This window comes from Sturnus vulgaris, chromosome 3 (genome assembly GCF_052056855.1).
Source record: "Sturnus vulgaris isolate bStuVul1 chromosome 3, bStuVul1.hap1, whole genome shotgun sequence".
Lineage (NCBI taxonomy): Eukaryota > Metazoa > Chordata > Aves > Passeriformes > Sturnidae > Sturnus > Sturnus vulgaris.
In genome coordinates this window covers 71,485,563-71,499,802 of record NC_142245.1, presented here as the reverse complement: position 1 = coordinate 71,499,802, position 14,240 = coordinate 71,485,563, and the positions used below count along the sequence as shown (strand labels likewise).

Genomic DNA, 14,240 nt, shown 5'->3' with positions numbered 1-14,240 from the left:
GTTGAGATTTTTCTAATGGTTTCTGCATAACATTTAATTTCTATAATTTGACATTTAATAACTGCTAAGATTTGAACCTTGCAATTGAGGCTAGTCATTTGCTATAGTCATTGAAGGCATAGAAAAGTCTAGTTTCAAGATACTGTTTTTGTTGCAAATAAAACACTCACTTTTGTATACAATTTTAAAACTAAAAATGATGAGCATTGTTCTAATAATAAAGCAGAGTATTTTCAGTCTTTGATATTTGGGGCAAGGGGTGATGGGAGGAAGAAAAAGTGGAATAGGGTAAACAAGGAAATGTCAAAGTAAGATTTTTTATAATGTTGCTGCAAAATTGCAGTTCTCCTACACAATATATCAAAATATGCCTCAAATGGAATTTAATATGGAATTTTCTTAAAAACCAGATAAATCAGAGAACGGCTGTTTTAGTTATCAGTGGGACCTGCCTGTCACTATTAGCCAAGAGGAATGTTCTTGTATGATGCGATCCCTCTTTTCTCCTGCAGACAGAATTGCAATTTCACCATGTGAAGTCGGTAGAACACTGCTTTCCAGTTTAGTAGGTAAACCGTCTTGTTGCTCTTTCCATTTTGGAGGAAAAGGCTGCCTTTCCTCAAGGGATGCACACTGACTAAGGCATTTTGCAAGTCAACTTCACGCACTGCAGGGAAGGAATCTCCTACACAGGGGGGAGCCCGAGCATTCTCCGGCTGCTGTCGGGGGCTGGGAATACGGCAGCATCGCCGGGAGCTGCGGGCAGAGTCACGCACAAGTGCGAGTGCATGAAGGGCTGGACAAAGGTGACTTCAGGAGGCTTTGGTGTACCGATGCCAATTTGTTTGTCACCCTCTTCTCCCCTTCACAACTCAGAGCAACCTCTGTACTTTATCTTTTTGGTTATTTTAAAGGCGTTTGCTGTAAGAATTTTAGCTTAATGGCCACTTTCTCTTAGCTTTAGAAAACCAGGCTCAGCCTAAAAGAGAAACACGTGAATGCTAATTATGTAAATAATTAATGCATTTTAGGGATTTGTTTCTGAAAGGTGAAAGAAAAAGAGGATAATTTAATTCAAAGACCATCAGAACAGATGACTTTCAGAACTGGAAATATTCTTTCTTTGAACTTCTTTGAGAGACTGAAAAGCTTTAGCTCTTTATATTTTGTAAGACACTGTGCAGGTAAAAGACTTTGAAGACTACAAAGAATAAAAAAAGTTTGATACCTCACTCTTCTGTGAGATTGAAGTAGCTGACGAGAGTAGTGACAGCCAGTGCTCTGACCCAGAAGCCACTTCCTTGACAAATCTGCAGCATGGCACAGTTGCCTGAGTTAGCCTTTTGTGCTAATGAAAATTCAAATATTCTCAGAAGAAAAAGCCACAGGGAGATCTCACCAGCAGGTGTATCCCTGAAAACACTGGTTTGGCATCCTTAGCACTGCTTGGGGCAAGAAGCACTCCTCAGCAGCTCCAGCGAATGCTTCCTTAATGTTTCCATTAGGCCAAAAGGAGCTTTTCAGTCTTCTAGCAACTTCTGTCAGGTTCAACACTAAGTCAAATATGGGCAACGTGTGCATTCTTTCTTGCCGATAAGACAAGGCACACGGTTACGTTAAGAGAGGGTTACATTAAAAGAGGGTTACATTAAGAGAAGCAAATCCATGCAGTCAAATAAACCTGGTAATCCCTTTCCTTCTCCTGGCCAGAGGCAGGGCCCCTCAATTCCTGGATGGGATATTCATTACCTGATCCTCTTTCTGCTAACCAGAAGTTTCACACTGGGGTCAAAGGCAGTATCAGTCCTTCTGCACTATCTAGGGAACTGCTCAATAGCAACCAGAGTGGTAATTCTCCCATATGGGCCCTTTTTGGCCACCAAGAAGGTCACAGTTCACATACCCCAGCTTCCACATTTGAGGCATCCCACTGCCTCATGCTCTCCTCATGGTAATGCAGACAGAACCAGAGGATGGCATAGAAATGTGCACATGGTACCCTCCCCCCTGAGCAGCAAACAGCTCCTTTGTCAACCTAGATGGTGGCTGGCAGGGAAGAGGAGGAGGAAGACATGGTTTTTGAATAGCTGGAACTGTTGGGACAGTCTCTCCCCAGCTGAGGCACAGGCCTGCAGGGGTGAGTGGGAGGGAGACTCTCTTTGAATTGCTGGAGCAGACTGGCCAATCTACCCACAGCTGGGGCCTTGATGTCTGGCCAAATCACGAGCACCAGGTGCTGGCATACAATGACTGCGCTCCATACAAACTTCCACGACATGGACCACAGGCACTGGATTTCATCTGGGCCTTTAGATGCTTGGTTGTCACCCAGGCTGCTGTAGATCACCTCTACCACTGCTAATTCCCTCAGAGACTGGATACTCTCAGTGGTTGTCCATTCTTGCTTTAATAGTTTACAAGACCTTCTTCAAGGGGATACTTCACACTCAACACAAGCTGCCTCCAGAGGCTACTGATTTTTGCTCCTTTTCCAATCCTTTTGTTGATGCCCCATTCCCTTGTGAGGGATCCCAGCTGCTGGGCTTTCTTGTTTTCTAATTCCTGACTGTTGGCTCCAGTACCACAGCACTGCAGCAGCCAGCTGATAATTAGCTCACCAGGTTGATGGCTATAATATTTATGTGTATCTTGCAGCTTACTCAGGGATAAGGACTTGATGATTTCTGCCTTGTTCATGTGATTTCTGTCTCTTTCCCCTCCCGTTCTTGTGACTGTTCTGCTGCACAAAGGCTGCCTCTCCAAATCTTCCTCCTGCTCCCTCTTGGGAGATTTCTCCCTGACTGCCTCCAATGTTTCTTCATTACTATAGGGGTAACATAGAGATGTGCCTGGCTTAGCCATGGTGCTTTTTGTGCACTTCAGACACAGAGACCATCTCTGCCCTCTAAGAGTGCTGAAGAGTTCTTGGCAGTGTTAGGCCAGACCCAGCACAGCATGAGAAGTTGCATCCCTTTAGCACAGCCACGGTATCCTTTCCTCAAGTGTACTGTCATTTTTTCAGGATCCTGCACTTGTTTGGCAGTCAGGTCCCACACCATCAGAGGTAAAAACTGTTCTAGATACCTTGCCACCCACGACCACACAACCTCAGGGCACATCCCTGTGTGATATTCCTAAATATTCAGTCAATCCTAGGAAAAGCTTCATACAGATTCTTGAGACACACTGATGTGAACATTCTGATTGCCCAGGAGTGTTCAAAATACTGAACAGTCTTTGTAACAAGGTGGAAAACAACTACCTTGCAGGAGACAAAGGGGAAGGTGCTGTTGTTTCCTCCACAAACTGTCTCTCAGAGGAAAAGAGAGAAAAGGTGTAATTGTTAATTATCTCCACGAGATGGTTCCCAAAGTACTGGGACAGCAGCAGCAATGCAGAGCCCAAATACCAGATTAGGCTCAGGGCCAGTGCTTTCATCATAGTTCTCCAAGGGAAAACACAACCAAGTGCTACACAGCACAGCAAACTGCAGAAGACAAACGCAGCCTTCAACAAGCTCTCAAATCATTGTGTTTACTCTTGAGCATGACAGGGAGTGGGTAAGTGAACAAATAAACCTGCATTGACAGTAAGTCAACATCACGACCAGCAAAAGCTAAGCAGGCATAAAAGGTTCCCTCTAGCACACTCTGGTATAACATTTTATTACTTGAACCCTATGTGTTCCTTCCTGGGTACCAAAAAGAATTGTGTTGGATGGCAGCTAAGCACCTCAGAGCTGCTCAGTAAGTGCCCCCCACCATGGGATGTACTGTGGGGTTTTAGTTCTGTATAGACAAAGGATGGATACAGTCCCTCATACAGGTATTTTCTGGGCTGGGATGAAGCACATCTGGGGTTAGACATGCCCAACCGAGCTTGATGGGGTACATCCCATCCCCTGTGCCCAGCACAGAGGAACAGGGAGCAGCATTTCTCTATCCAGCTGAGGCAATATGAGGCCAGAGGCAGGCAAAAAAGGGGGTTTTGTATTTGCATGACTTGCTCCTTTACTAAAAGTAAATGCAAAATCATTCAAAGAGTGTTTGCAAGCACTTTGAGGGGGGTCTGAAGAGTATAAAGAGTATAAAGAGTATAAAGGTAGTCTACCAGAGTGCCTTATGATTAAAGCCTATTTCCCCTTGGTATTTGCTGGTGCTTCAGCTCAGTGAGCCTGAGTAGGGGCAAGGAAACTCTCAAACCAGAAAAGAAAGAGCTTTTTACTGAACTATTTCTGTTCCTGAAACAATTTGAGACTACAATCCTAAAGGTCAAAAATATTGTGGGAAACTGATGCCACCAATAAAAGACACAATTTTAGTAGATTTTTCTAAAAATCCCTAACCACTAACAGATAGAGAAGTGTTTCCACACTCTACCCCAGAGAAGAGCAACAGTGAGAAAATCCGTGGGTTGAGTTTAAGAAAGTTTAATAGATAAAAGGGGAAAAAATTAAAACAAAACCATGAAAAAACAAGCAAGGAAAAAGCAATCACTACCAGTCAATTGATGCCCAGACAGTCCCCAAGCAACGAACTCCTGGAACATTCCCCCTCCCTACCCCCAGTTTTTATTGCTGAGAATGATCTTGTACAGCAGGGACTATCTCTGAGGTCAGCTGTCCCAGCCGTGCCCCCTCCTGCCCCTTGCCCACAACCAACCCCTTCCTGGCTGTCAGAGTGAGGATCAGAGAAAGCCTTGGCACCGTGCAAGCACTGCTGAGCACAGTGGGTGAGCAACACTAGTTCAGCTACACATCCAAAAAATGGGACTGTGTAGGATACTATGAAGAAAATTAACTCCATCACAAGTGGGATGCAGTAGATCAGGACAAATTTTTTATTTTAATTTGGTTTAAAAAGAAGCTGAGACCTTGTCCTATATTTTGTGCATCTGTGGAATAGTGCAGCAATTCCATACTGGTGATAAGTTTGGAGGAGTAGCCACTAGGAATGTCTGGTTGAGTAGCTGGGTGACTGAAGTAAACAGTGCAAATACCTTCCTCAGACCACAGGCGTCCCTCTCCCTGACCTGCTTTAGAGGTAGGTGGGGACAAGGAACCAAGGAGACAAAAATAAGACCATGACCAGACCAGAACAGCCCTAAGGTTACACATTGCTCAGAAACTGTATGAGGTGTGAGGAGTACATTAGTACATAGCAATGACTAATTCACCTGGAGCCTGACAGACAATACTTTGCTCGTAGTTTACCTGGAGGAAACAAAACAGCAAAAATTTCCGAAGAATACAGGCAAATACCTTAAATATAAGATTACTTGATAATATTGATAAGGGACAATTCACATTGTTTGTTTGGTATTTTTTAAAATTAAGGTTGAATTGTTTAGGAGCAATCAGAACATTCTGGTGATAAAAATACAAAAAAAAAGTAATTAATTTTTGGGGATTCCCCTTTATTGGCAACAAGTACAAATAAAAACTTGTGTGAAAAAATAAACGAGGTGTACATAGTTTTGCAGTATGTTTGGTAATTTTTTCAAACAGCTGAGGTGAAGTGACTCAGAATATCTCCAGCAACCCAAGCTTTTTGCAGCCCTAAATCATTATAAACCAATTAACATAGATGCAAGAAAAAGAAAAGATGATGAATGGCTCTTACTTTATGTAATATGTAAAAACAAGAGCCAAAGAAAGCTGAAATATGACTCTGGTTGAACTTAGGTAGTTCTTTCAAGCACATTTTTTATTAGGAGAACTTCAGGGAACTTCATGGGTAACTGTTTGGAATAAACCAAGCTTCTCAGTGCTTTTCTTCTGTCTTCAGCTTTCCTGGTGCAGTAACTCAGGGAGAAGTGCCAGAGTCTTGGGAAGAGAGAAAATGCCAGGTCGGCAAGGGAGAAAGTGCAAGTAAGAAGGGATCTGGTGTTGAAGCCGTTCTCCAAACAAAGTGAGTCCTGAGTTCTGGATGCTGCTCCTAAACAAAGATTGTGACTCAAGGTTGCTTATTATACATAAAATATCATGGTATAACGTGGACAGAATGTACACAGAATATTATGTACATTACACAGGACGTATTTTCAGTATACTTTTAGAGGATAAAGTTTTTATTTATATTTTGCATTTGGTGGAATGCAACACGCTGATCTATGACAAACAAGCTGTGCGACGGGGAGGGAGTGCAGGGGGGAAAGGAGGGAGGAGAGAATTTAACAGAAATAACTCCACTTAGTGTTTGAGTGAGGGATGTAATGAAATCTGTTTGCTGTGCTAGCTGTCTCCAGATTGGGCTGTAATTACACCACAGAAGGAAGAAAGGTAGCTGAGTCTCAATCTAGATCATTTATGTAAACTCAGCCTTCTTGTCAACGGCATTCTCAGATTGCACGCGCGCAAACCACAAAAATCATCTCCTATGAACAAAACAGAGACGGTCTCAAATTGCAGGCTTCTGATACACCTTATAAGCTGTCTGTAATTGGACTTGAAAATCCAACACACTGAGGTTCAAAACTTCTCCAGTATTTTCTGCATTTGATTCAGTGCAGTGACTACTCACAGAGGAGCATTCCTGCTTCCTTTCTGCCAAAGACTGATGTCTAGCCTTACAAATTAACATTTATTTGGCTTAAATTAACACAAGTGTCACAAACATAGGAAATTCTTTTGTGTAAGACTGTTGAAACAAATTGCTGGATCTGAGGGAGGGATATTCCTTCCCCCAGAAGAGCTGGAAAAATCTCGTTCTTTGACCCAGAGCAACACTCTACTCAGGCACAGTATAAACTCCAGGCACTCAGTTCCCTTAACAGAGCCAAATTATTATTTGATTAAATATTTTAAAGCTCCTACTTACCGTGCTGGACACATTTTCTCAGCAAGTTTCTCAAATACAGAACTCATTAGGCACAGGGTAATTTTACATTTGAATACATTAAAAAAATGTGAGGAGACATAACTGTGTGCAGAGAGGGATTTTCCCCCACTAATCCCCCAAACTGCCCTTCCCCTTGGATAAGGGTATGCGAATTCTCAGCTTCGGAGCTCGCTCTCTCTGGGCAGGTTTGAGCAGCTTTCTTGTGACACCTGGATCTTCACGCCCTTCCATCCCTCCCTCCCTGTATCCCTCCCTCTGGCAGGAAAACCACCGGCCTCCGCCCTGGCGCCGTCCCCGCTGGTGCCCAATCAATACCGACTTATTTCCTGTCCATTTGCTGAGGTCACGGAAACGGGACTCATTAATTATTTCTACCGGTGCAGCCTCAAGTGCGCTTCTGGCACGACAAGTGAAAACCGTCTGTGACCTTTTTTCTTTCCTCTCCCGAATTTTGCTGGTGGCGGCGGCAGCGAGCGCGCGTTCCTCTGCCGGGATGGGATGAGGTGATCAGAGGTGTGAGGCGGCACTGGTGTCCCTGCCAGGTTGCTCCCACCTGTGGAGGGAGAGGTGCTCCTCCCGGAGGGGCAGCTCAGGGAAACCTGGTCACGGCGTAGACAATGTTGGCCAAGGCGTCCCTGGCCTCCGAGGGAGGGAATCGCTCCAGCGCTGCCAGCGCTCTGTTTCCGTGGCAGCGGCAGAGGTCGATGGCAGAAGTCACACCTTTGCCAGCCTTGATCGCTTCCTGCAGCTGTTGGAAAACACAGGCACATCGGTGTGAGGGGGGGTTTCAGCCGTACACAATTATCTCTGGGAGCACAGGGCTTCTACCGCCTCTTCCCGGGGTAAGGCAAAGCCAAAGCCATCAGACAAAGCCCTTAAATCCTCTCAGCTGCTCTGTTTAGCTCCCCACTGCAGAGAAACTGTGTGTAATGTGAACTACACCACTCGTTACTTCATCACCTGAAAGATGCTGTCTCTACAAAGGGCACACTTAAACTTAAAAATTTACATTTTTAAATATCTGAACATTTCATATCTCAGCCGCTGCCTGACAGCTTTTGTTCAGAGCTGGCAAACCAGCCATTTGCTCACACTCCCGTCTTCTGCAGTGAAAACCTGCATTTTATGAACACCCATTCCATCCCTTGCTTTTGGAAAACAGCATAGGACAACACAGGATTTGATCTTTCCAAAAGCTTTACAGCATTTCATGATCTTTAACATGTCCTACATGGCTTTCACAACTGTGTTGTATCACCGCACCAGCTTTTTAAAAAAATGGCTTTTCTTGGATACAGGTACCTACAGTAGCAAACTATCCAGGGTTTCCTGTCATGTTTTTCATCAATACACAGCCCTGTGCCTAAATTATTTAAAAAATACATCAGCATGACTTTACCCATCCAGTTTAAATCATATATATACATATCTTAAAAAAAATCCTAGATATGACCAAATTGTAAGTCACTCACTTTCTACAGATACTTGCATTCATACAGAATGAATGATGCTTCTTATCTGAAAGTGGATTCATTATCTGTATTTAAAGATGAAATTAGCTGAAAGCATATTACAGCACTTGAATGCTCAAGTCCCAGTTCATAAAAATTTTATTCCCCTCTTCAGTTGGAATCTTCCTGCACTATATGCTGGAAAGGAACTTGCCCCAAGGCATAAATGCATCACACAGCTAATTCAACATGTCTTCTAATGAGTGGGAATCAGCTGTATTTCGAGGGCTCTGCAGCAAAGGTGAGGATAGGTGAGATGAGGTGCTCTAGCAGTGTGCAAAGGTGTCCCTTCCTCTTCTTTGAGGCCCAATCTTGTGGGACAGTAGAACCCACATGGATATCTTGAAGCAAGCTCTGCTGATTTGCTAAAGCTTATTAAAAAGGATTAGCAAAACTTCTAATACTCATGGAAGCATATACTGGGATGTACACAGGAAAGAAAATAGCTCCTAGAAAGTCTTCAAATTGGTCAAAAGCCAGAGAAGCTTAGCTTAGGCATATATATGCTCACATATATGTACCATGACTTATGTTGAAAGAGCAGAGTCTGGAAAGGGGGAGAATCTTAACACAAGGACACAATCCATTTACACGCCTGTCTTGTGTAAGCCCTCAGACACATGCACTGCTTTGAAGCCAACACAATCGCAAAGCTCGTGTCAAACTAAAGGCAGAGGAATCACTACACAAAAATCAGACTAATCCGCTGTTGAATGTTTCCCAGTGAAGTTAAGGAACGTCAAAAATGGAAAATACCTGCTTATATGGCAAGCTTTTCAGCTAGAGATCATCCTACGTAATGAACAATTTATAGCCCTCCAAAATGTATAAGCATACACAGAGGCAAAGCAGTCAGAGCTAACCAGACTGCACACTAGCTCTATCTCAGCTGGGGTTGTAAAAGGGAAAAAAGAAGTACAAATCTGGCTTTTTGTAGTGGGATAGTTCTTAAAGAAATACAGGAAATAACTGTAACAAAGCAGGCTTCAGCAGCCCTGCTGTATGCAAAAGCCCCCTAATTTAAGACTTTAATTGTAGTCTTGGTTATATTACAGTTAGGTTTTCAGACTCTCTCAAATTTCAAGCTTCAATAATTTTATGTAATGAACTTCACAAACTAAGGACACAGAACAAAAAAATCAATGCATCCAGTCTAGATGCTTTAATTTTAAAATTTGGATAGGAGCAGCTAATTTTTGCAGCAAATGATCAGAAAAGAAAAATTAACTGCTTTTATTTTTTACTTTATAAACTTTATTTAAGCTGCCTCATTAATTTCTTCCAAATATAAGAATCTGCTCTTTTAGTCTCTACTTATATGGCATATTTAATTTTGTGCATACTTCCACTCGTCGGAACAATTTAATCCACACAACCTTCTTCAGAATGATATTCAGTAATTAAAACTGAATACAAGTCAAAACACAGATTGCTTAGCTACACTTTTCTCCAGTTGAACTGCTAGATATGCTGGAATACTGCATTTTTACTTTTAAGCTTTTGTTCAGACCATTGGCATTAAAGCCTTACTTCATTCTAGAAGTGCCAAGACACTGAAAAAATCACCAACTGGGTTTTGGTTATTTAAATTCAGCTTAAAGAATAGTCTTGCAGTAGCACAGCCAAGTTGAGGCTCAGATGAGATGTGATCTCCTCCACAACTTATCTGCACTGTTTTGCAATCTGTGCCCTTGTAGATACTCAAAACTTAACTGAGCAAACCCATACTGGCTCTGCTTTGAGGGAGAGGCTGGACCAGACATGCCCCAGAGGTCCCTTCCAACTTCCAATGCTGTATGATTCTGTAAATAGAGTTCAGGGTACCATGTTTCTCAGTCTGTTTGTTTTAAAAAGGCAAAGAGAGGATTTCTCATCCATACCACAGAAGTGAAGGATTTGCCTTTTAGACCAACTGCTCTGGATTGCTGTTGGACAGAAGAGCTGGTCTGAGGGCAGCAAGAGGTCAAAGACGAAAGCTAAGAACTGCTGGATTTTGGAGACTGAAGAACTAAAGGAGTCAAAAACTAAGCAGGTGTTCAAGTACAAAGTCAACTCATTTCAAATCTTCCCTGCTGGGACATTTCTGCTTCATGAACCAAAGGAAAGAAGATTCCTTTCACACAGTGCTACCTGTAGGGAGCAACAAATCAGGGGCAGGGTGGGAAGACTCACTGAATACGTGGTGTATATTTTGGCTGTAATGGACTTTACAAGCAATGGCAGAAAGAGAGCACTGAAATTCCTGATTTTTTTCCATAGTCCAACCTAGGATTAATTATTTCAGTGGCAAAATACCAAAAGTAATTTCAGATTTTTATTTTGTTTTAGAAGGATGATCCTAAATCAAGTAATTTGTTATCTACTGAAATCTTTGAATATCATGTATTGTATCTGATCCTGAAATGAGCTAAAACATTCGACATTTCTGAAGTGCACAGTACTTGCTGAAACAATAAGAAACCCCAAAACCCAAAATCTAAATTGATCTGTGGCTGAGTGATGGAATAATGCTCAAAATGTCTGCAGTGTTCCGCGCTGGCTTTCCTAAAATTTTTTTCCCTTTTGAGACTGCTGAAATGTTAACCTTAAAAAAGTATCAACATATTTCATAGGTGGTAGATCAATTTTGTCAATTTTTTCCTTTGTTTTTTAAAGAAGTACTTTGGAATGCTTCAGCATCCATTCTTGTGGCTGGACATAGGGTAGAGCTCTTCCTTCTCAAAAAAACCCTGGACAATCACTTATTTGCATCACTTCTTAACATCATAGGATTTAAATTTATTTTTAATAAGTTTTTCTTGGCTATATGCAGCATGATATGCCAGCTGAAACTGGGGCAGTCTTTATCAAATATTTTCTGAGAAACTTTTTCTGTACAAAAGGTAAAAAAATGCATTTTCAAAGGACCCAAATGCCCTGCAGAAGCCTCCATTAGTAGAGTAGAATTTATTTTCTTCATTCATCTGACAAACAGAAAAATTTTCTTTTTCCTTCAAACCGAAACCCACACTATATATAGGATGAGACCAAATGTGGGGAGGGTCGTCCCCAACAGGAGAGGAAAGATGGCCTGCTTGAAGGGAACAGTCCTGTTACACAGCTCTTATAATACTCTGCCAAAAAATTACAAGCCATCCTGAGACACTGAATGATTGTACAGATTCTTTACTATTTTAGAAGGGACACCAAAGCCTTTCTATGTATTTCACAACGAACTTAACAAGACCCACTAGCTTTTAAATCTAAACAATGGCAGTTGTGGAGACTCTACCCAAAAGCATAATTTTCTTAAATCCCATTAATGCAAACAGTGATTGTTAATTGTCATCTTAGCAGGCACAAGCAATCAACTTCGTATTTATGCTAAAACATGTGATGATTATTTGCTTTAATGAAATAAAAGTTATGTTGGATTCTCACCCCAAAGAAGTGGGAAAATACCCACTGATTAAAAACAAAGATGCAACTGATTGTTGGTACTGGATGTACACCTTGATAATTCAGATATTAATTCCAAAAAATAAGAAAATTGCTTTATCTGAATGGTTTTGGATGCTTTTGTAATACTACTAACACATCTCAAAAGCCCCATCTTCATCGAATCATTGCTTATGCTGTGTTTTTTATTATATGTAACAAAAGGAACTAATGGCAGTGGTTGCTCCAAAACAAACAAGACAAATCTTCATGCAAAACCAACATGGGTTATAAGCATCTTCAAACAACAAGCCTCTGTTTTTAACTCTCTGCTGCATTTCAGGAGCAAGAGGGTGAACAGCCTGTGGCCTGAAGTCCCGTGACACACCTCAGGATGACTCCCTAGCACGTTAGCACAGCCCTTACACCACGACTGTCCCTTACACCATGGGGCTGCAGACCTGCAGCCAGCACTGCACAGGACAGCAGCCAGCAGTGGGGTGGGCAGGGCAGCCTCTGGCTGGCAAGGTGTTATTGTTATTTATTAATAGCATGGCAGTAGCCTACCACTGAGAAACCTCCTTGTAACCAAATGTGACCTTTCTCATTTTTCTTCTCTCTTTCCTACCATATGGGAAGTCAAGATTTCAGTGCCATGCAGTGTATGAACAGCTGGATCTACCCCATTCTGACTCATGCCTTCCAGCACTGGACAAACTCAGCTCCCAGTGTTGATGTAGTGCACAGTATTTCATATACAAACCAAGAAAGTATGTCACAGCCAGACTATGAAAGCCATACTTTCCATGCCAATCTGGATGAAAGGCCTCTATAACAGAGAGAAGAGCAAATGGACAGGGCCACCAAAAAAAAAAAAAGCTTTGCTACGTCCCCTCTCATTTGACTTAATTTATCTTTTCCGAATATTGCATTTAGAAAAGTAACAAATCATTGTACAGCACAGTCATTGGCTGCAAAATACAAGATTTATTTCTTTATTAAGTATTATAATTTTTCAAGATCCTTGGCCAGAAAACAAGAATTATTCCTAGCTTTCTCATTCCTGCTACTAGTTGGGCCTTTGTTACATTCCTTTAACAAGCCTGTATAATGCCAAGCACCACTGAGGCCTCGACTTTAGCAGAGAGTTTTTAATCAATATTATCAAGTGGCAACAACTGAAGAATCTCAATTTGTTGTTTGAGAATTTCATGGCTTACCTTGCATGCAAGGTATATATAACACAGATAAAAGCTTCTTGACTTTAAGAAGTCTGAGATTTTTGCCACATACAAATGAGGGGGACAGGAAAGTTGCTGTTTCTTTCAATGATATACATGAAATTTGTCCCTCACATGTATTGGTAGTTTCCCTTTTGTTATCTGAGAAACACCACAAAAAGAGCTGAAACAATTTTTTCATCTCCGGAAGAGACTTTGAAACACCACAGTGCTGGATTGATAATTTGTCTGGATGTGGTGTGATAGCATAAGAAAAAAGAGTGAAACACTCACATACTAATGTAAGAAAATATATTCAGAACACAGACCTTAATGCTTTTGTGATATCAAAATCCCTCTGATAAAAAGATTGAGCAAAGCTGTGATGAAAAATCCCTAAAAAAGTTTGCAGAACATTCTGACCTTATTGACATGATAGTCTCAGACCTAATCAAATTAATAGAAAGCATTTCACATCGATATTTGTGTCAGAGACCTCATGAAACTTGCTAGTATAATGCAGGTACTTTTTTGTCAGTGAAAAAAATCAGGGGTACCATTTTAAGATAACATGCATCAAAAAAACTATTCAAAATTCTTAAGCAGTCTCAGAATTGAAATGAGACTTGCCTTTTAAGGAGGCATGTTAAATGTGTAGATCTCAATTCCTCAAATTTTCCTTCATTATTTTAATTGAAAGTGCAGCAAGAAAGGTAAAACTTTCTTAAGTAGGCTAATAATTTTGTATATGTATATTTATGAGTTTAACTAAAGGAATAATATTTTTATCTCAATGAAGTGGCCCACTGAAGACATTTTATCTCAATGAAGTGGCATAATAAAAACTAAGAGAAGAAAAACAATAGAAATTTTCAAAGTTCTACAGCTAGTTTTGGTGATCTTTGCTTTTACAAAATTGAAGAGGAGATATTTTGAAGGCTCAAAGAGAAAGAAGTTCCCAGATTTGATTAGGAATGTTAAAGTAACTGTATCAACTGAATAGAAAGATGAGAAGGGACTGTGATGCTGAGAAGAAACTACTGAGCAATGTGCAAAGCACTGAGTCTGATGATGCAAGAGAGAAGATGACACAGCAAAAAGCAAAAAAAACCCCAAAAAACCTAAAAACCCAACTGATTTGTACAGCACAACATGGCCTTTAATTGGCTGTGTGCACGTGCTGGTCATGTTATTCTGGTGGGCAGAGCTACAGGTTTCTGAGTTAATTTAGCATAGATATAACTAATGACCAC

The 14,240-nt window shown here is 41.3% G+C and overlaps 1 protein-coding gene across 2 annotated transcripts in view; it reads right to left on the bottom strand.

Annotated features, from left to right (window-relative positions):
* Positions 1-4,816: 4,816 nt before the first annotated feature.
* PDSS2 (decaprenyl diphosphate synthase subunit 2) overlaps positions 4,817-14,240 on the bottom strand; it is a 111,027-nt gene continuing 101,603 nt past the window's right edge. For both annotated transcript variants that reach the window (XM_014887893.2, XM_088161941.1), the window contains one exon: positions 4,817-7,587. In XM_014887893.2, the coding sequence (XP_014743379.1) occupies positions 7,429-7,587 (159 nt within the window). In that variant the 3' untranslated portion in view covers positions 4,817-7,428. The remainder of the gene's footprint in view (positions 7,588-14,240) is intronic.